Source organism: Cyrtonyx montezumae, unplaced genomic scaffold (assembly GCF_038088225.1).
Source record: "Cyrtonyx montezumae isolate F1298 unplaced genomic scaffold, pur_monq_1.0 scaffold_18, whole genome shotgun sequence".
Lineage (NCBI taxonomy): Eukaryota > Metazoa > Chordata > Aves > Galliformes > Odontophoridae > Cyrtonyx > Cyrtonyx montezumae.
In genome coordinates, this window is record NW_027071914.1 from 1,010,386 (window position 1) to 1,029,486 (window position 19,101).

The 19,101-nt window shown below is 50.6% G+C and overlaps 2 protein-coding genes across 2 annotated transcripts; both read left to right on the forward strand.

Moving 5' to 3' along the window:
• Positions 1–204: 204 nt before the first annotated feature.
• On the forward strand, positions 205–8,298 carry LOC136047741 (protocadherin alpha-5-like). Its single transcript, XM_065735035.1, has 5 exons — positions 205–2,803; positions 4,558–4,686; positions 5,785–5,913; positions 7,861–7,977; positions 8,252–8,298. The coding sequence occupies exons 1-5, from the start codon at positions 205–207 to the stop codon at positions 8,296–8,298; spliced, it is 3,021 nt and encodes a 1,006-aa protein (XP_065591107.1).
• Positions 8,299–11,702: 3,404 nt separating this feature from the next.
• Positions 11,703–14,372, forward strand: LOC136047742 (protocadherin alpha-2-like). Its single transcript, XM_065735036.1, has one exon. The coding sequence runs from the start codon at positions 11,703–11,705 to the stop codon at positions 14,370–14,372; it is 2,670 nt and encodes an 889-aa protein (XP_065591108.1).
• Positions 14,373–19,101: the final 4,729 nt, after the last annotated feature.

The following is a 19,101-nucleotide window of genomic DNA, read 5'->3' on the forward strand; positions in this document are numbered from 1 at the left end:
GAACGCGCGATGCGATCGGGGGAAGGGAGGGGAAGACCTTCCGGTGCCCATGGCAAAGAAGGCAGAGAAAGAGCGAGCGGCGGGGAGGAGGACGCGCGTCCCGGGAAGAAGGATTGTGGCGGCGAGCGCGGGCAGAGGGTTGTGAGCGGGCACGTCGTGCGGTAGTCGGTGCAGGGCGTGGAGAAGGAGCGGCGGGTGAGGGCGATGGGCGTGGGCGGAGCGGCGCGGCGGAGCTGGGGGGCCGTGGTGCTGGTGCTGCAGGCGGCCTGGGCGCTGGGCGGCGGGCAGGTGCGCTACTCGGTGCCGGAGGAAGCCGAGGCCGGCACGGTGGTGGGGCGTCTGGCGCAGGACCTGGGCCTGGAGGCGGGCGAGGCGGAGGCGCGGCGGCTGCGTCTGGTGGCGCGGGGCCGGCGGGCGAGCGTGGAGGTGAGCGGGGCGAGCGGGGCGCTGGTGGTGAGCTCGCGGCTGGACCGGGAGGAGCTGTGCGGGAAGAGCGCGCCCTGCGCCCTGCGCCTGGAGGTGCTGCTGGACCGGCCGCTGCGCGTCTTCCACGTGGAGGTGGAGGTCACCGACATCAACGACAATGCCCCGCGCTTCCCCGCCGCCTCCAAAAACATCAGCATCGCGGAACTGACCACTATGCCGGGGACTCGTTTCCCTCTGGAGGGCGCATCGGATGCGGATATCGGTTCGAATGCACAGCTCTCGTATACACTGAGCCCCTCCGAGCACTTCGCACTGGAAATTGAGAAAGGGGATGAGAGAGGTACAATACCTGACCTTGTATTAAAGCGAGCTCTGGACCGCGAGTCGCTGTCCGAGCACCGCTTGGTGCTGACGGCGAGTGACGGTGGCAGGCCGGCGCTGACGGGCACGGTGCAGTTGGTGATCTCGGTGCTGGACGCGAACGACAACGCGCCGCAGTTCAACCAGTCGGTGTACAAAGTGCAGCTGCCGGAAGACGCGGTGGAGGGGACTCTAGTGGCACGAGTAGCTGCTACTGACCCGGACGAAGGAATTAATAGCGAAATGACATATGCTGCCACCAACTTTATTCCACTCAGCGGAAAAGATTTGATTTCTGTCCACTCTCGGACGGGGGAAATCAGACTCACGGGTCCCTTAGATTTTGAACAAGTCAGTTTGTTTCACTTTCGCATTGAGGCGAGAGATAAAGGGACACCCCCGTTATCGGGCCACTGCAAGGTGGTGGTGGAGGTGCTGGACGTGAACGACAACGCGCCCGAGGTGTGGGTGACGTCGCTGTCGGTGCCGGTGTCCGAGGACGCGGCGCTGGGTACGGTGGTGGCGCTGCTGAGCGTGTCGGACCGGGACTCGGGTCCGAACGGGCGGGTGCGCTGCGCGGTGCGTCCGCCGTCGCCGTTCGGGCTGGTGGCGACGTTCGCGGGCTCGTACTCGCTGGTGCTGCGGGAGGCGCTGGACCGGGAGCGGGTGTCGGAGTACGAGGTGGAGGTGCGGGCGGAGGACGGCGGGGCGCCGCCGCTGCGCGCCATCCGCGGTCTGCGGGTGCCGGTGTCGGACGTGAACGACAACGCGCCGGCGTTCGCGCAGGCCGTGTACACGGTGCTGGCGCGGGAGAACAACGCGGCGGGCGCGGAGCTGGCGCGGCTATGGGCGCGGGACCCGGACGAGGCGGGCAACGGGCGCGTGAGCTACTCGGTGGCCGAGGGCGGCGCGGGCTCGGGCTCGGGCTCGGGCTCGGGGTGGCGTCCGGCGTCGAGCTACGTGTCGGTGGACGCGGAGAGCGGTCGTCTGCGGGCGCTGCGTCCGCTGGACTACGAGGAGCTGCAGGTGCTGCAGTTCGAGGTGCGGGCGGTGGACGCGGGGGAGCCGCCGCTGTGCGGCAACGCCACGGTGCAGCTGTTCGTGGTGGACGAGAACGACAACGCGCCGGCGCTGCTGCCTCCCGCGGGCGGCGGGCCGGGTCCCTGGGCTGCAGGCGAGGCGGCGGAGACGGGGTGGCGGGCGTCGGGCTCGGAGGCGGTGGCGGGCTCGTCGGGCTCGTCGTGGTCACTGTGGGCGCGGGCGGCCTGGGATGCACCGGCGGGGCAGGTGGTGGCGAAGATCCGCGCGGTGGACGCGGACTCGGGCTACAACGCGTGGCTGCGCTACGAGCTGCGGGAGCCGCGGGGCGACGGCCCGTTCCGCGTGGGGCTGTACAGCGGCGAGGTGAGCACGGCGCGGGCGCTGGAGGAGGCCGACGGCCCGCGGCAGAGGCTGCTGATCGTGGTGCGGGACCACGGTGAGCCGCCTCGTTCGGCCACGGCCACGCTGAGCGTGTCGCTGGTGGAGGGACCCGAGGCGGTGCTGTCGGTTGCGGGGATGGGGGCGGGGCCGGCGCTGGCGGGCTCATTGGGTGTGGGCTCTGATGGCGGCCCGTCGGGGGCTGCAGCCGCGGCAACGGCGGCGACGAACGTGTGGCTGGTGGTGGCCATCTGCGCGGTGTCGAGCCTGCTGGTGCTGGCGGTGGTGCTGTACGGGGCCGGGCGCTGGGCGCCGCGGGCGGCCGTGCTGGCGGGGCCCGGGCCGGCGACGCTGGTGTGCGCCAGCGAGGTGGGCAGCTGGTCGTACTCGCAGCGCCACAGCCGGAGCCTGTGCGTGGCCACGGACGGCGCGGGCAAGAGCGACCTCATGGTGTTCAGCCCCAACTGCCCGCCGCCGCCCTGCCTCGCCCCGAAGGAGACGCCTCAGGATCCGCCCACTCTGCTGGATACGGTCAGTTCCGCTTGCGGACCACTCTTCATCTCCTTCCTTTCTTCCTTCCTTCCTTCCTTCCTTCGTTGTATTTGCTGTCATTATGCTCCTCACCTTTCCTTGGGTCCCATCTGCGAGTTCTTGCTGCAGTCTGCTATGGCCCTCTTTTGCAGAGTAATTCCTCCTAGGTTCTGCGGTGCTCATTTTTGGTAATGTATTTTTTGAATATTTGGTTTGTGAATTTCTCTCCATCTGTGATGCCAGAATATTGTTGTTGAATCTTATTCCATTGATTGTAATATGTTAGCATCTTGCACCTTTCTCTCACATAGTTTTTATTGATCAACAGGTATGTTAAGCACTATAGGACACTATTGCACTTCAACTTAAAGCCATTCTTTTCTGTTCCATGTATGGGGTTATTTTGCACAGTTTTGTGGAGATGTGTGTTTAACATTTTCATCTACTGTTTTTTCCATCCTGCAATTCGACAGCAGTTAGTTTGGTATTTCTTTCTGAGGTTAGGAATTTTTTATTTGAGTTTCTCTCAGATGGAATCAAGTCATTTGCACAGTGCTGCTGTGGTATGATTTCTATCAGTGGTGTGTGATTGTACTGGTAACAGGTCTGGTTTCTTCTTTGATTCTCTCTGTCATGGTTTTATGATTTTTGGTACTGGTAATCCACATCATAACATCATGTAGTGCATTTAGAGTTAAAGAGTTAATGCTGCAGCTCCATGGATCATCGATAGTTCCAGGTATACCTGTCTCAGAAGAGAAGAAGAACTTCATTCCCCAGAGGACTGTGCGATGCTTTGTATTTTTACGTGTTTACGCTCAGAGGGAAAGATAAAAACTGTCTGCGGTCAAGGGACACTCTCTCTTTACTTTGGGATCGACTCAGCAGTGGGTGCTCACTGCTGTCTCACCTTCAGCGTTAGCGTAAGGCCTTTCGTTTATTAGACACTCTCTCTTGCTCATTTTATTTGATTTATTAGCTTCAATTCCAATTTTATTATATTATATTGTGTTACTTTGCTTTCTGATATCTTATTTAGTAGATTAGCTTTCCTCCTCAGATTGTTTCTGCTGTTTTGTTTTTAGGCCCATCTCCCTTTTCCCTTTCCCCCTTCCCCTTTCCTGGGGTGTGGGTTTGTGTGTTCCCCGCAGTAATTGTTGTGGAACCGGGCCGAACCAGCCGTGTAAACTGTTGACACTGCAAGAGACTCAATGCCATACATTAATTTTTATTTCTGCATTCTCTCTTTTCTTGGTGCATCTCATCTACCTAGGTCTTTAGACAAAGTCACTGTGAATGTGGAAAATCAATTATGGACCATTCCTGTATCCTTTCCTAACATGCAGGCTCTCCTTACCCGTTCTTGACAATGCCCCTATTGCTCCATCTGAGAGAGGAGTGCAGTTCCAGTGCTGTGTCTGTTGGTGACCTCAGAGTGCTGACAGTGATGTCCCTTCCCTGTGTATGTTGCGCAGTAGGTGAAATGACGCAAAGCAATGAATTTCTGTTCAGACAGGGGATGGGATGGCTCAGGGTACTTCTGTAACACTCTTCTCTAGAGTTAGCACTCAAAATCTTTCCAATGAAAATGTTTGCTTTTTGCTTTATTCAAGAAGTTATTTATTGATGGGAACATGTTTTGGGGTGTATCCTGTCAAGTCTTGTTGCCATGTGTTGTTCTGAATGGTTATTGTAGGTTCTAAGAGCTGCTGGTGCGTAGGGCTGCATTTATTGGAGCACTGATCCTGCTCTTTCTCAGAAGGAAATCAATGCTTCTTGTGCTTTGCTGTGTCACAATCTTGACTCTATGTATTCTTTTAGTTGTTGATGAGGAGCATTTCCAGGTGGGATTGCTGAAGGACTGGAAGTCAATAAGAGTCACTCTTGAGGCAGGAGTCCAGTATGTCCTATTCACTGTCATTGGCCCTGACTGCACTGTTGTCAGTCATGGTTTGTTGTCCAAAATTCTGTTGTCCTCTTCTTTCATAGGTTCATAGATACATTAGGTTAGAAAGGGCCTACAAGATCATCTAGTCCAACCATACTCCTATCACCATCCCTACCCACTAAACTACTAATATAATCCCTTAGCACCTCATCTAAATGCTTCTTGAACAGCGCTGGGGATGGTGCCTCAACCACCTCCCTAGGCAGGCCATTCCAGTGCCTGACCACTCTTTCAGAGAAAAATTTTTTCCTCAGGTCTAATCTAAATCTTCTGTGGCACAACTTGTGGCCATTCCCTCTTGTGCTGTCATTATTTATCAGGGAGAAGAGGCCCACCCCCTCCTCACCACAGCCCCCCTTCAGAAAGTGGTAGAGTGCAAGAAGGTCTCCTCTGACCCTCCTTTTCTCCAGACTAAACAATCCCAGCTCCCTCAGCCGCTCCTCATATGACTTGTGCTTCAGACCTCTCACCAGTTTTGTTGCCCTTCTCTGAACACGCTCCAGGGCCTCAATGTCCTTCTTGTAGTCAGGGGCCCAAAACTGAACACAGTACTCAAGGTGAGGCCACACCAGAGCTGAGTACAGGGGGATGATCACCTCCCTGCTCCTGCTGGCTACACTATTTCTAATACAAGCCAGGATGCCGTTGGCTTTCTTGGCCACCTGGGCACACTACCGGCTCATGTTATGCTGAGCATCAACCAACACCCCCAGGTCCTTTTCCTCTCTACATTCTTCAAGCCAATTTGCCCCAAGCCTATAGCATTGCATGGGGTTATTGTGGCCAAAGTGCATGACCCAGCACTTGGCCTTACTGAACCTCATCCCATTGACCTCAGCCCCGCTATTCAGCCTATCCAGATCCCTCTGAAGGGCCTCCCTACCCTCCGGCAGATCGACACATCCTCCCAACTTGGTGTCATCTGCAAACTTACTTGAAATTACTCAATCCCCTTGTCTAGGTCATCAATAAAGATATTAAACAAGATGGGCCCCAATACCAGCCCTTGGGGGACACCACTCGTAACAGGATGCCAGCTGGACTTAACTCCATTAACCACTACCCTCTGGGCATGGCCCTCTAGCCCATTCTTCACCCAGAGAAGACTGAACCTGTCCACACCACGGGCTGCCAGTTTCCCCAGGAGAATACTGTGGGAGACCGTGTCAAAGGCATTGCTGAAGTCCAAGAAGTCCCCTACATCAACAGCCTTTCCCTCATCTACCATTGTAAGAGTTGTGATGCATGGCTACCATTGTGCCTGCAGAGTTTTCTGACTGTAATCCTGTGTTCTGGAAGGATGTCCTTATCCACTTTAGATGTTCTTTCAGTATTTGCATCAGTAGCTGTAGCTAGTCCCAAAGTGCCTGCACCTTTTTTTGAAGCAAAATTTGGAAAAAAACCTTGGAAACTCACCTATAAAGTCCATCTGAAGCATAAAGTTGCCTTGCTCGTTAACATTAGCAATACCTTAGCTTATCTGTGTATCATAGCTCCATCTGTATTTGCAGAAGCATTGCAAAACATTGAGGGTCATCTGCAGAAAGGCAGCCAGGCACTTTGTATATGACTTTATTTTTGGTGTGGTTTGGCTTCTTGCTCAGATTTCTGAGATGGTTCAGTGAAGGGCAGAGCCAACACTGGGGAGTGAAAGATAGTAAAGTCTGTAGTAGAGGCTGGCTGTTTAATTATGTGTACAACCTCGAATGGAAATCCTCTTCCTTGCTGGAAAAGGTAATCGTTGGAAGCCCTCAGTGCATGTCGTGCTGTAAGAATGAGTGATGTCTGCTTGTCTTCAGTATTTACTGGTGATAGTGGGGCTTGGAAAGTACAATCAGACTCTAGAGACCTGGAGACCTTCCATGTCTTGTGACTACACATGATGTTGACATGACCACCTTGTTTTTAGGTGTTCTGAATGTGTCTCTCACCAGTCGTGAATTTCTTCCTCTCCTCTTCAATTTCTTGAACTGTACGTGGGCAGTTCTTGCATTCCTGAGTAATGGAGCAAAAGATCTCAGGAGAGCTCCATGATGGCATGAGTTCTTTATGCATGTATGCCACACACAGTCTGAGTGATGTGAGGCTGCTGAGAGCCTCATCCTTTCAAGGTCAGATTATTTACAAGGAGTGCAAATGACTTCCCTCACCATCCTGCTGTTCTGTAGCCTATCATCTTCTGCACTGATATTACGATTTCCATACACACTTGGTTTTCCTTCCTAGAATCATTCTGTACTGTAGTTCTCTTTTGAAAGTGATGTTCAGTCTGGCCTTTCATTTTTCTCTGAGCATGAACATTTGCTGCTCAAATAGAAGGTGTCCCAAAAATGGATCGATCATCATGAAATAAAGTCCTTTGTTTTCATATGTATTTTAAGATGCTTTTTTGCTGGTAGCAGCCACACTTGTGAAGCTGTGTTTACTCACAACATCTCTGCTTTTGGCAAATCATGCGGTTGTCTGCCAAGTTTGTGTCCTCAGAAAGAGTGTTCTCCTTTTTACTTATCCTTCATAGAAGTAGTCTTGATGTGTGGATATCACTGGCATGTGGGTTTTTCTTTTTGCACTCTCTTCACTTTAGTAGCACAAGGATTTTCCAGAGAGGACAATGCAGAGCAAACCATATTCTGGATTCCATTTCCATGTATGATATTAGTGGTTTGAAACAGTGAGTTATGAAAGAACAACTGGAGATAGAACAAATAATGAATTAATATTTTTTCCATATTCTGCAAACATTTTTTAAAACAGAAAACTGTAAGTAATATTGCAGTGCTATTTCAATATATGCTGTGGTGCCAGGCTTTCTTATCTCCTGTGAGAGCTGATAAAAAACAATGTGATTCTTTCTGTGTGTGTACCTTAAAAGTATGTGTTAGCAATGAGGAGAGCAATTCCTCCCACCTGTCTTCTGCTCTGACACCTGCCTGATGCAGGAAGGGGGTTTTGTAATGAGACGTGAGATGCAGAGTGATGTCTACTTTCTGATTAATATTTCCCTCACATATTAGGAAGGTTGCTCACAGTGATGCCAGTACCAATGCCAGAATCAGCAACAAGTCTGATATAGATATTTTTATCATTTTGGCATGAGATTTCTGACTAGTTGCTGAATTTTCGGAGTACAATTCCTGCCGCTTGGAAGAGCCTGCAGACAGTGTGTGTTTCTGCAGCTACTCAGCTGTTCCTGCAGTCGATGATGAGGGAAGATGAGGATCTGCGCAGCCAGGGGTCATGGTCAGAGTGGGACTTAGAGCTGTGTCCAGGCAGTGAGGTGGATGAATGTGCAGGTGATGTGACTGTGATAGAGATAGTATGGGCAGCACAAAACGTGTGTTTTTGGTCATGGGTGTCCTGGAAAGTGAAGCATCTCATGTGACAGAAATGTTGATGCTTGGTAGAAGATGTGGTAAATCAGTGGCCAAGAGATTGAAGTGTTCAAGTATTGTTCCTATTTACCATGGCCCGCGATGGAAGTTGCAAGACTTCAGTGTGGAAAAGAGGCCAAGTATGCTGTGCTGCCTGGCCTGGTTCCACTGAAAATCTCCAGAAAATTTTCCCTAGGAATCCTCTTTACTTATGGAGAGAAAGAAGCAGCAGAAGATGAGTAGAACTGGAGATACTGTCATCAGTGGGACATGTGGAGGCCTTACAGCAAGCAACTGCTGAGAGCAAGGCCATCTGTGAGGTGTGATGGGCCTCTCTGGTGCCCTTAGCATTCAGAGAAGAAATTCCCCTCTCTATTAAAGACGTTGGCAAACCTTATGATTAATTGAGTACAATGGAATCTTTTACTTTCTTGTCTCCTTTCTATTAATCTCTCTTTGTTGTTTTTTTTTTTTTTTCTTCTCCCTGACAATAAGTTTGTGAGAATGAATGGGATGTGGTGTGCTGAGTTTGGGCAGCTGTTAGAGGGCACACCTTTGAGCAGCTGTACATGACTCTGGGTTCTGGATTTTCTACTTTAGCAAGCTGAGGTTGTGATGGAAAAGAATATCTTGAGCTTTCAGGTCCCCTTTTGCATTCATTCCGATAGATGTGTATGAGGGAGAACTGCACAGTAATCAGATGTAGTATTGTTTTTCTTAACAAGTCACCACCACAGCCGTGTTACAGGTAAGTTTTTCATAATAAAGGGTTTTAGTTTAATATACAACTTTATGTTTTTGTGCTATTTTGTTGTGGTCTTTTTCTGATGGATGGAGTGTTCATTTAGTGAGTATTGTCCCGTAGGTTGGACACTTCTGGTATTCATATGTGTTTCAATTCAGATGAGATACAAAGATGTTAGAGAAGGAGGAGTTCATCTTTGCATTTTGAATATAAACTCATATGGTATAAAACAATCTCAACTGGAATCATGGAGTACATATGTATCTGTACTCCGGATATATTTGCTGTTCTATGGAAGCTTGACAGGCTTTGGTACTTCAGTGGCATATTTCCACATGAAATGGTGATAAGTTGAAGAATGAAACCAAAGAGAACTGTAGACAGAAGCATGTTGCTTGACCGTGAACCTTGTTCTGTGTTTGTGAGTTGTAAGAGATGAAGATATGAGTTGGTCTCTGCCTTGTCCTGACTGCTGCTAGTGTGCAGTGCAGGTTGTGTTAAGAGCAAAGAAAGGCAGAGAAGAGCTGTGTAGGTAGTGGTGGATTTTTCTCTGTAGGTTAAGATGCAGATGCTGCTTTTCATGAACAGAGTCTAAGAGTGTGATAACATTTAACTTGTCGATCCGGGATAATTTTCCTCTGGAATGTGTACTGCAAAAGCAAAGGACTAACTGAAATCTCAAATACACATGAACATGGAAAAACCAAAAACTCCAAACCAAAAAGATCTACCTTATCTCATCAGAAGAAATCATCTCACCAACAAGAGCATATTTACACTTCTGACCATATATGTTGTGCTCATTCCATCTCACCTCTGCACCAGAGAGCTTTAAGCTGCAGAGAAGTGGAGATGTACTGTCATGATTTGCAGTTTGTTCTTCCCCTGCATTCCCTTCCCTCTGAGCACTTCACAGCAATGTCCCTGGAGCCCAATGGCATGCACCCACATGTGTGAGAGAGTGGTCAGAAGTGACGGCCAAACCACTCTCTATTATGTTGAATGGCCTCCAGGTGTTTGGTCCAGTTTTGATCTTTTTCATTTTCCTGAATGTATGAATACTGTTGATCCTAAGCAAGTTTGAGGATGATAAAAGGCTGCTAAGAGTGTCTGATGCACCCGAAAGCTCTGCTGCCATTCACCCAGGCTTGGAGAGACTAGTTGGGCAGAGTGGGACTTGATGAGGTTCAACAAGAGCATTTGTGATGTGTTCCACATGGGAGAAATAACTGCTTGTTTCAGTACATGTTAGGTACTGATCTGTTAGAGTGGAGATCTGCAGTACTCTGTAGCCTGGTGGACAACAGTTTTCTCAGGAGCCAGTAGTGTGTCCCAGTGGCCAAGAAGACCAGTGCAATACTGCAATACATTAAAAAGAGCAAGGCCAGCAGGTTGAGGGAGGAGATTCTTCTCTATTGTGCCCCAACGAGGCTTCATCTGAGGCACTGTGTCTAGTTCTGGGCTCCCCAGTTGAAGAAAGAAGGGAATTACCTGGGAAATGTTCAGCAGTGGTTGGCAACAGTGATTAAGGGACTAAATCATCTCCCGAAGGGCTCTCAGGACTGTTAATAAATATCTGAAGTATGGCAGTCACACCGATGTGGGTGCTCTCCTTTTGTTGGTGAGCCAGAATGGAACAAGGAGCAACAGTTAGAAACAGGAAGACAGGGAAGTTTCATACAAACATGAAGAATAATGTCTTTCTTGTCATGATGACAGAATACTGCAACCAGCTTCCCAGAGAGGTTGTGAACTCGTCATTCTCTGGATTTGTGACCCATCTAGATACCCACCAGCATACTCACTGTATGGAACATGATTTAGCACAGGGGTTGGACTTGATGATTTCTAGAGGTTGTTTCCAAGCCGTCCAAGTATGTGATTTTGTAGTTCTGTGACCATTAGTGGAAGAAAAGAATTTGTTTTTCCTTTTTCCTCCCTGTGATCTGACCTTCTACCAACCGGCTGTGTATCCCTGCTTCAAAGTGTGTATGAAACAAAGGACTGATCCATGTATTTAGTGGCAGAAAATGGCTATAGAAGTATGTGAATTGAGCAGACACCTGGAAAATCAAATGACCAACAAGATTTTTAACAGCACAGATTGCTGTCATCGAGGGAGCTGTCCCATGAACCACCAAATCCATTCATGACATTTTATGGTTCTCTCACTTCAAGATGAAAAGAAGAGTGAAAGATGAACGGGAGTCTCGTTGTCTTCTAAGAGATATGAACTTCTACTGAATGATTAGACAGAAGAATAGTGAAGATAATGATTCACAAGAAGAAAAGAAAGAAAAAGCTTTCCTGCTTTGGGAGTCAGCAAAAAAACAGGCTGATGTTTGAAGGAAAAGGGAATAGGAAGGACTGAGAAAATAAGAAGTGAAAAAAAAGATGAAGCGAATCCAGTGCGATATGCAGGGAATACATTCTATACATTCCAAAACACAACCATTTCGACTGTAAATCAAGGGTGAACGAACACAGATTATCTCATTGCTTTCCAACATCTATCTACTTCTTCTGTACGAGAAAACTAAAAAATGCGGAGGATACGTCTTCTGAAAATAAGGAAAAAAAAAATTGATTTGTAAGGAATTGAAAACGGAAATAAAGGTAGATGGAATCCAGCGCAATACGCAGACAATCACGAGAGGCAGTTCCCGCAGCGAGCCACATGATGGCGCTCTGAGCTAAGGAACGCGCGATGCGATCGGGGGAAGGGAGGGGAAGACCTTCCGGTGCCCATGGCAAAGAAGGCAGAGAAAGAGCGAGCGGCGGGGAGGAGGACGCGCGTCCCGGGAGGAAGGATTGTGGCGGCGAGCGCGGGCAGAGGGCTGGGAGCGGGCACGTCGTGCGGTGGTCGGTGCAGGGCGTGGAGAAGGAGCGGCGGATGCGAGCTATGGGCGTGGGCGGAGCGGCGCGGCGGAGCTGGGGGGCCGCGGTGCTGGTGCTGCAGGCGGCCTGGGCGCTGGGCGGCGGGCAGGTGCGCTACTCGGTGCCGGAGGAAGCCGAGGCCGGCACGGTGGTGGGGCGTCTGGCGCAGGACCTGGGCCTGGAGGCGGGCGAGGCGGAGGCGCGGCGGCTGCGTCTGGTGGCGCGGGGCCGGCGGGCGAGCGTGGAGGTGAGCGGGGCGAGCGGGGCGCTGGTGGTGAGCTCGCGGCTGGACCGGGAGGAGCTGTGCGGGAAGAGCGCGCCCTGCGCCCTGCGCCTGGAGGTGCTGCTGGACCGGCCGCTGCGCGTCTTCCACGTGGAGGTGGAGATCACCGACATCAACGACAATGCCCCGCGCTTCCCCGCCGCCTCCAAAAACATTAGTGTGTGGGAAAATTCCCCTCTGAATTCGCGGTTCCCTTTGGAGGGTGCATCGGATGCGGATATCGGTTCGAACGCACAGCTCTCCTATACACTGAGCCCCTCCGAGCACTTCGCTCTGGATGTACAGCGAGGAGAGGATTATCTGGAATCATTATTCCTGGTGATGACAAAATCTCTGGACCGCGAGTCGCTGTCCGAGCACCGCTTGGTGCTGACGGCGAGTGACGGTGGCAGGCCGGCGCTGACGGGCACGGTGCAGCTGGTGATCTCGGTGCTGGACGCGAACGACAACGCGCCGCAGTTCAACCAGTCGGTGTATAAAGTGCAGCTGCCGGAGGACGCCCCGGAGGGGACACTGGTGGTGCGGGTGGGAGCGACAGACCTTGACGAAGGAATTAATCAGGACTTTTCATACAGTATTGTCAGTTCTGTTCCTGCGTCTCGTAGAGATGCATTCAGCGTTGATCCTCGTACGGGGGAGATCCGGCTCCGAGAAAGACTTGATTATGAAGATATCCGTATTTGCGAGTTGCAAATCGAAGCGAAAGACGAGGGATTTAATCCTTTGTCGGGTCATTGCAAGGTGGTGGTGCAGGTGCTGGACGTGAACGACAACGCGCCCGAGGTGTGGGTGACGTCGCTGTCGGTGCCGGTGTCCGAGGACGCGGCGCTGGGGACGGTGGTGGCGCTGCTGAGCGTGTCGGACCGGGACTCGGGTCCGAACGGGCGGGTGCGCTGCGCGGTGCGTCCGCCGTCGCCGTTCGGGCTGGTGGCGACGTTCGCGGGCTCGTACTCGCTGGTGCTGCGGGAGGCGCTGGACCGGGAGCGGGTGTCGGAGTACGAGGTGGAGGTGCGGGCGGAGGACGGCGGGGCGCCGCCGCTGCGCGCCATCCGCGGTCTGCGGGTGCCGGTGTCGGACGTGAACGACAACGCGCCGGCGTTCGCGCAGGCCGTGTACACGGTGCTGGCGCGGGAGAACAACGCGGCGGGCGCGGAGCTGGCGCGGCTGTGGGCGCGGGACCCGGACGAGGCGGGCAACGGGCGCGTGAGCTACTCGGTGGCCGAGGGCGGCGCGGGCTCGGGCTCGGGCTCGGGCTCGGGCTCGGGCTCGGTCTCGGGGTGGCGTCCGGCGTCGAGCTACGTGTCGGTGGACGCGGAGAGCGGTCGTCTGCGGGCGCTGCGTCCGCTGGACTACGAGGAGCTGCAGGTGCTGCAGTTCGAGGTGCGGGCGGTGGACGCGGGGGAGCCGCCGCTGTGCGGCAACGCCACGGTGCAGCTGTTCGTGGTGGACGAGAACGACAACGTGCCGGCGCTGCTGCCTCCCGCAGGCGGTGGGTCGGGGCCCTGGTCTAGGGGCGAGGCGGCAGAGACGGGGTGGCGGGCGACGAGCTCGGCGGCGGAGGCGAGCTCGTCGGGCTCGTCGTGGTCACTGTGGGCGCGGGCGGCCTGGGGTGCACCGGCGGGGCAGGTGGTGGCGAAGATCCGCGCGGTGGACGCGGACTCGGGCTACAACGCGTGGCTGCGCTACGAGCTGCGGGAGCCGCGGGGCGACGGCCCGTTCCGCGTGGGGCTGTACAGCGGCGAGGTGAGCACGGCGCGGGCGCTGGAGGAGGCGGACGGCCCGCGGCAGAGGCTGCTGATCGTGGTGCGGGACCACGGGGAACCGCCGCGCTCGGCCACGGCCACGCTGAGCGTGTCGCTGGTGGAGGGCCCCGAGGAGGCGCTCGCGGTGGCGGGAGCGGGGACGGGGGCGGTGATGGCGGGCTCATTGGGTTTCGGCTCTGATGGCAGCTCGTCGGGGGCTGCAGCTGCGGCGACGGCGGCGACGAACGTGTGGCTGGTGGTGGCCATCTGCGCGGTGTCGAGCCTGCTGGTGCTGGCGGTGGTGCTGTACGGGGCCGGGCGCTGGGCGCCGCGGGCGGCCGTGCTGACGGGGCCCGGGCCGGCGACGCTGGTGTGCGCCAGCGAGGTGGGCAGCTGGTCGTACTCGCAGCGCCACAGCCGGAGCCTGTGCGTGGCCACGGACGGCGTGGGCAAGAGCGACCTCATGGTGTTCAGCCCCAGCTGCCCGCCGCCGCCCTGCCCCGCCCCGAAGGAGACGCCTCAGGATCCGCCCGCTCTGCTGGACACGGTCAGTGACTCTCGCCAGCTACTGGCTTTTTTTTCTTCCTTTTCTTCTTTTGTCCTTTGCTCTCTTCCCATTCATTGCTTCCCTTTCTCTGTATCAGGGCGGGATGTTCTGTCTGTGTTCTGATGTGCGAGTTTTTTACCCCTTCCATTTTAGTATTCTAGTTCTGTATTTAGTAGTAGGATATTGTGGTTGGATTTGCTTTTTCTTGTTACTTATATGTTGCTGTCTTGCTCATTCTCATGCATCATTTTTGCTATAACATAGGTAAGGCAAGCAATATTGGACTCTATTGCACTTCTACTTACATCCATTTACAAGCCAAGTGCATGCAATTCTATTAAAATGTGTATTTAACATTTACATCTGTGGTTTTGTTTATTCTGGTTCTCCTCAGTTGTTGTTTTGGAATTTCTTTCTGAGGTTAGCTGTTTTGTACTTCTGCTTTCATTTTTGTATAATGTAGGTAAGGCAAGCACTACTGGGTACCTTTTCACTTAAACTTACATCCATTCTTTGCTATGTATTTTATGGGCTTATTGTGTGCAATTCCGTGAAGAAATTTAATAATCACATCTGTGGTTTTGTTCATCTTGGATCTCCCCTGTTGTTAAATTGGAATTTCTTTCTGAGGTTCATAGTTCTGTTTAAAATATTTCCTCTAATTGTATAAAGTCATTTTCACAGAACAACTGTGACATGAATTCTACCAATTCTCTTTCTTACAGCATACAATATTGAAGCGCTGCTTGACATGGGGTCAACAAGGGTCATTCTGGTGGTGCTGGTGGTCCACCAGGCACTTTCTTCTGCATTTAATAGTGTAGAGTATGATTGTGCTTGTAACAGGTCTGGTTTCTTCTTTGATTCTCTTTTGTGAGTGACTTGATGCAATACACTGTTATTTCAGTGTTCTGTCTTTCTTTAGTGTATGTCTTTCTACGTAGATTTTTCATGATGAAAACAGGAAAGCAATTATGGAATTTTCTATATCTTTTCCAAACCTGCAGAGTGTCTTTACCAGTTCCTGTCAATGCCTCTGCTGTTACCTCTGAGAGAGGAGTAGTCCTGGGTCTGAGCATGACTGGTGCTAGTCTGCTGTGACCTCAGAGTGCTGACAGTGATGTCCCTTCAGTATGTTTCTTGTGCAGCACTTGAAATGATGTGAAGCACTGAACTTTGGTTCTTAAGGTTGATAGTGGAGATGGCTCAGGGTCCTTTCTGAAACACTCTTCTCAACATTGAACACTGAATACTTTTTCAATGAAAAATTGTTTGATTATGTTTTATTTGCTAATTTATGTACTCACTTATTTTTTGTCAGCATGTTTTGGGGTGTAAGCTGTCATATCTCATGTCCACATGTAGTTCTCAAAGGTGATTGCCGATACTAGAACTGCAGGACTGCAGTGCTGGGTTAATTGGAGCTCTATTCCTATCTGGGCATGTTGCATTCATTGGTTGTGATATTCTCTTCCAGAGGTAAATCGTTTCTTCTTTTTCTTAGCTGTGTCAGAACTTGGACTCCAGAAATCATGTTAGTTGTTGACGTGCATTTCCAGGTGGGACTGCTGAAAGTCTGGAAGTCACAACGGGTCACTCTTGAGGCAGGAGTCCAGGATATACTGTTCACTGTCATCAGCTCTGAATTCATTCTTATCAGTCATGGTTTCTTATAAAAGATTCTGTTGTCCTCTTCTTTCATTGCCCACTGAAGGAGACATGATACACAGTGACAGATGTGCCTAGGGAGATTTTGATTGTTTTCTTGGTTTCTGGCAGGATGTCCTTAACCTCTTTACATATTCTTTCAGTATTTGCATCAATAATTGTACCTTGAGAAACGGTCTGTATCTTTCTTGAAACCAAAACTGAAAAAACAGCCTTGGAAACCCACCTATACAATCGACAAGGAGTGTAACAATCCCTCTGTCATTAGCACTGAAAATACCTCTGCTTAGCTATGTGTAATAACTCAAAATTAATTTGCATAGGCATTGCAAAACATGGAGAGAGTCATGTGCAGAAGATCAGCCAGGCACGGTGTATATGGCTCTGCTTGTTTGGTGTAGTTAGATTTCTGTCTCTGACTGATGGGATGGGTCAGTGAAGGGTAGAGTCAGTGCTGGATTGTGAAAGGGAAGCGTGGCTTGTGGTGGAGGTGAACGTGGCAGGAGCATGGGATGGAGGCTGGCTGTATTCTTCTGTTCAATGTTGGGTGGAAATCCCAATCCTTGGGGCAATAGGCAATCATTGGAAGTCTTCATGGCATGCCCTAAGATCAGAATGAGTGATGTCTGCTTGTCTTCTGTATCCATTGTTGAGAGTGGGGTTTGGAGGTTACCAGGAGGCTGTAAGAAATGGGACCTGGAGAACTTCCAGGTCTTGTGATTGCACATGATGTAGACATGAGTACAGTATGCTGTCTTTATGTGTTCTGAGTATCTCTCTCTCACCAGTCATAGGTTCATAGGTTCATAAGGTTGGAAAGGACCTACAAGATCATCTAGTCCAACCATCCTCCTATCACTATCCCTACCCAACTACTAAATCAAATCCCTTAGCACCTCATCTAAACGCTTCTTGAACAGCGCTAGGGATGGTGCCTCACCCACCTCCCTAGGCAGGCCATTCCAGTGCCTGACCACTCTTTCAGAAAAAAAATGTTTCCTCAGGTCTAATCTAAATCTTCCCCGGTCATGAATCCCTTCTGCTTCTCTTGAGTTTCTTGAAATTAATGTACACACTGCTGGCATTTTTGAGTAACAGGTCAAGGAGATCCCAGGAGAGTTCCGTTCTGTCATGAGCATTTTGCCCTTTTGTGTCATGCATAATCTGAGTGAGATGAGACTACTGAGGGCCTTATCTTTTCTAGGTCTGATTACTTCCAAGGAGGGCAGTTCAACACCCTCCCTGTTCTGCTGTTCCATAGCCCACCTGCTTCCACACTGATATTTCTGTTTCTATATAACTTGGTGTTCTTTCCTATAATCATTCTGCTCTGTAGTCCTGCTTTGGAAGTGATGTGCAGTCTGCCCTATCAATCTTCCCTTTCAATCCTCTTTCTGAGCAAACTTTCGCCCTTCCATTTTTTACCTTCTGAAGAGGAGAACAGAGCAAACTTCACAGTCATGGCAAACACTGCATGCAGAGAACATGAAATGTAGTTCTTGGTTTTCTTTTATATGTTAAGATGCTTTTTTTTCTTGTTGGTGGCTGCTGATCCTCTGGTATAGCACATTGCATCCATGTTTACTTGCCACATTTCTGCTTTAGGGAAATCATGCTTGTTTCTACCAAATTTGTGTCCTCAGAAAGAGTGTTCTCCTTTTTACATAGGAATAGCTGTGATATGTGTATGTCATTGGCATGAGGAGGTTTCTTTCTGCATTCTTTTCACTTTGATGCTACAGTGAGTTTCCAGACAGGGTGAAGCAGCACTAGATTCTGTGTTCCATTTCCAAGTATGAGGCTACTGGTTTGAAGTTGAGAGTTACAGAAGAACAGCTGGAGGTAGAACCAGTAAAGAAAGAATGATTTTTTTCCTTTTTAGGCAAACATATTTCAGAATGGAATACTGGGGAGGATATTGCAGTACTGTTTCAATATATGCTGTGGTGCCAGGCTTTCTTATCTCCTGTGTGAGCTGATAAAAAACAATGTGATTCTTTCTGTGTGTATCTTAAAAGTATGCACTAGCAATGAGGAGAGCAGTGCCTCCCACTAGATGCAGTCTTCTGCTCTGACACCTGCCTGATGCTGAAAAGGTGTTTGATAATGAGATGTGAGATGCAGAATGATGTCTACTTTCTGATGAATGTATCTGTCACGTATTTTAAAAGTTGCTCACGGTTGTGCCAGTACCAATGACAGAGTCAGTAAGAAATCTGATATAGACATGTTTATCGTTTCTGTATGAGATTTCTGAGAAACTGCTGAATGTTTAGAGTGCATTTCCTACTGCTGGAAAGAGCCTGCAGACAGTGTGTATTTCTGCAGCTACCCTTCTGTTTCTGCAGTCAGTGATGAGGGAAGGTGGTGATCTGCACAGCCATGGGTCGTGGTCAGAGTGGGACTTAGAGGTGTGACCGGGCAATGAGAGGAATAAATGTGCAGGTTTTATGATACTGATACAGATCATTTGAGCCGCACCAAGCGTGGCCTGGATGTTTTGTCATGGGTATTCTGAACAGTGAAGAGTCTTATGTGACAGAAATGTTGATCCTTGGTAGAAGATTTAGTCAATCTGTTTCCACACACTATAAAGGGCCAACTGTTGATCCTATTTACCATGGCCCGTGGTAGAGGTTGCAAGACTTCAGTGTGAAAAAGAGGCCAAGTATACTGTCCTGCCTGGCCTGGTTCCACTGAAAACCTCCAAAACTTCAGGTCTTAGAAGTTAATATGAGAGGTTAAGTGTCATTCCTTGTGACAATGCTTCCTCCTTGCAGTATGTGTTTGATGTGTCTATCTGCTTTTTTCCCTTGGCATCAGCTTTCCTTACGTAGTGGAAGAAATAGTAAGGTTAGAAGCACAACAGATACTGTCTTCAGCAAGACAACGGGAGGCTTTCCAGCAAGTGACTGCTGACATCAAGGCCATCTGCGAGGGGTGATGATCCTCTCTGGTGCACTGAGATGTCAGGGAAGTGGTGCTCCTCTGTATTAAAGATGTAGGCAAACTTTATGATTAAATGAAGTAGATTGGGATTGTTCACTTTTTTGTCTCCTTTCTATGAATCTCTCTGTTGGTTTTTGTTTTGTTTTGTTTTTCTTCTTTCATACTGGAAATGCATTGGTGAGACTGGATCATGTGTGGTGCACTGAGTTTGGGCTTCTGTAAGATCGCACAACTT

Excerpts from the sequence above, each read along its gene's own strand:
- LOC136047741 (XM_065735035.1), top strand. The coding sequence starts at position 205 with ATGGGCGTGGGCGGAGCGGCGCGGCGGAGCTGGGGGGCCGTGGTGCTG. Across the intron at positions 4,687-5,784 it reads CTGCACTGTTGTCAGTCATG|AGAAGACTGAACCTGTCCAC; the intron begins GTTTGTTGTCCA and ends TTCTTCACCCAG. Across the intron at positions 7,978-8,251 it reads TGAGGTGGATGAATGTGCAG|GAATCCTCTTTACTTATGGA; the intron begins GTGATGTGACTG and ends AATTTTCCCTAG.
- LOC136047742 (XM_065735036.1), top strand. The coding sequence starts at position 11,703 with ATGGGCGTGGGCGGAGCGGCGCGGCGGAGCTGGGGGGCCGCGGTGCTG.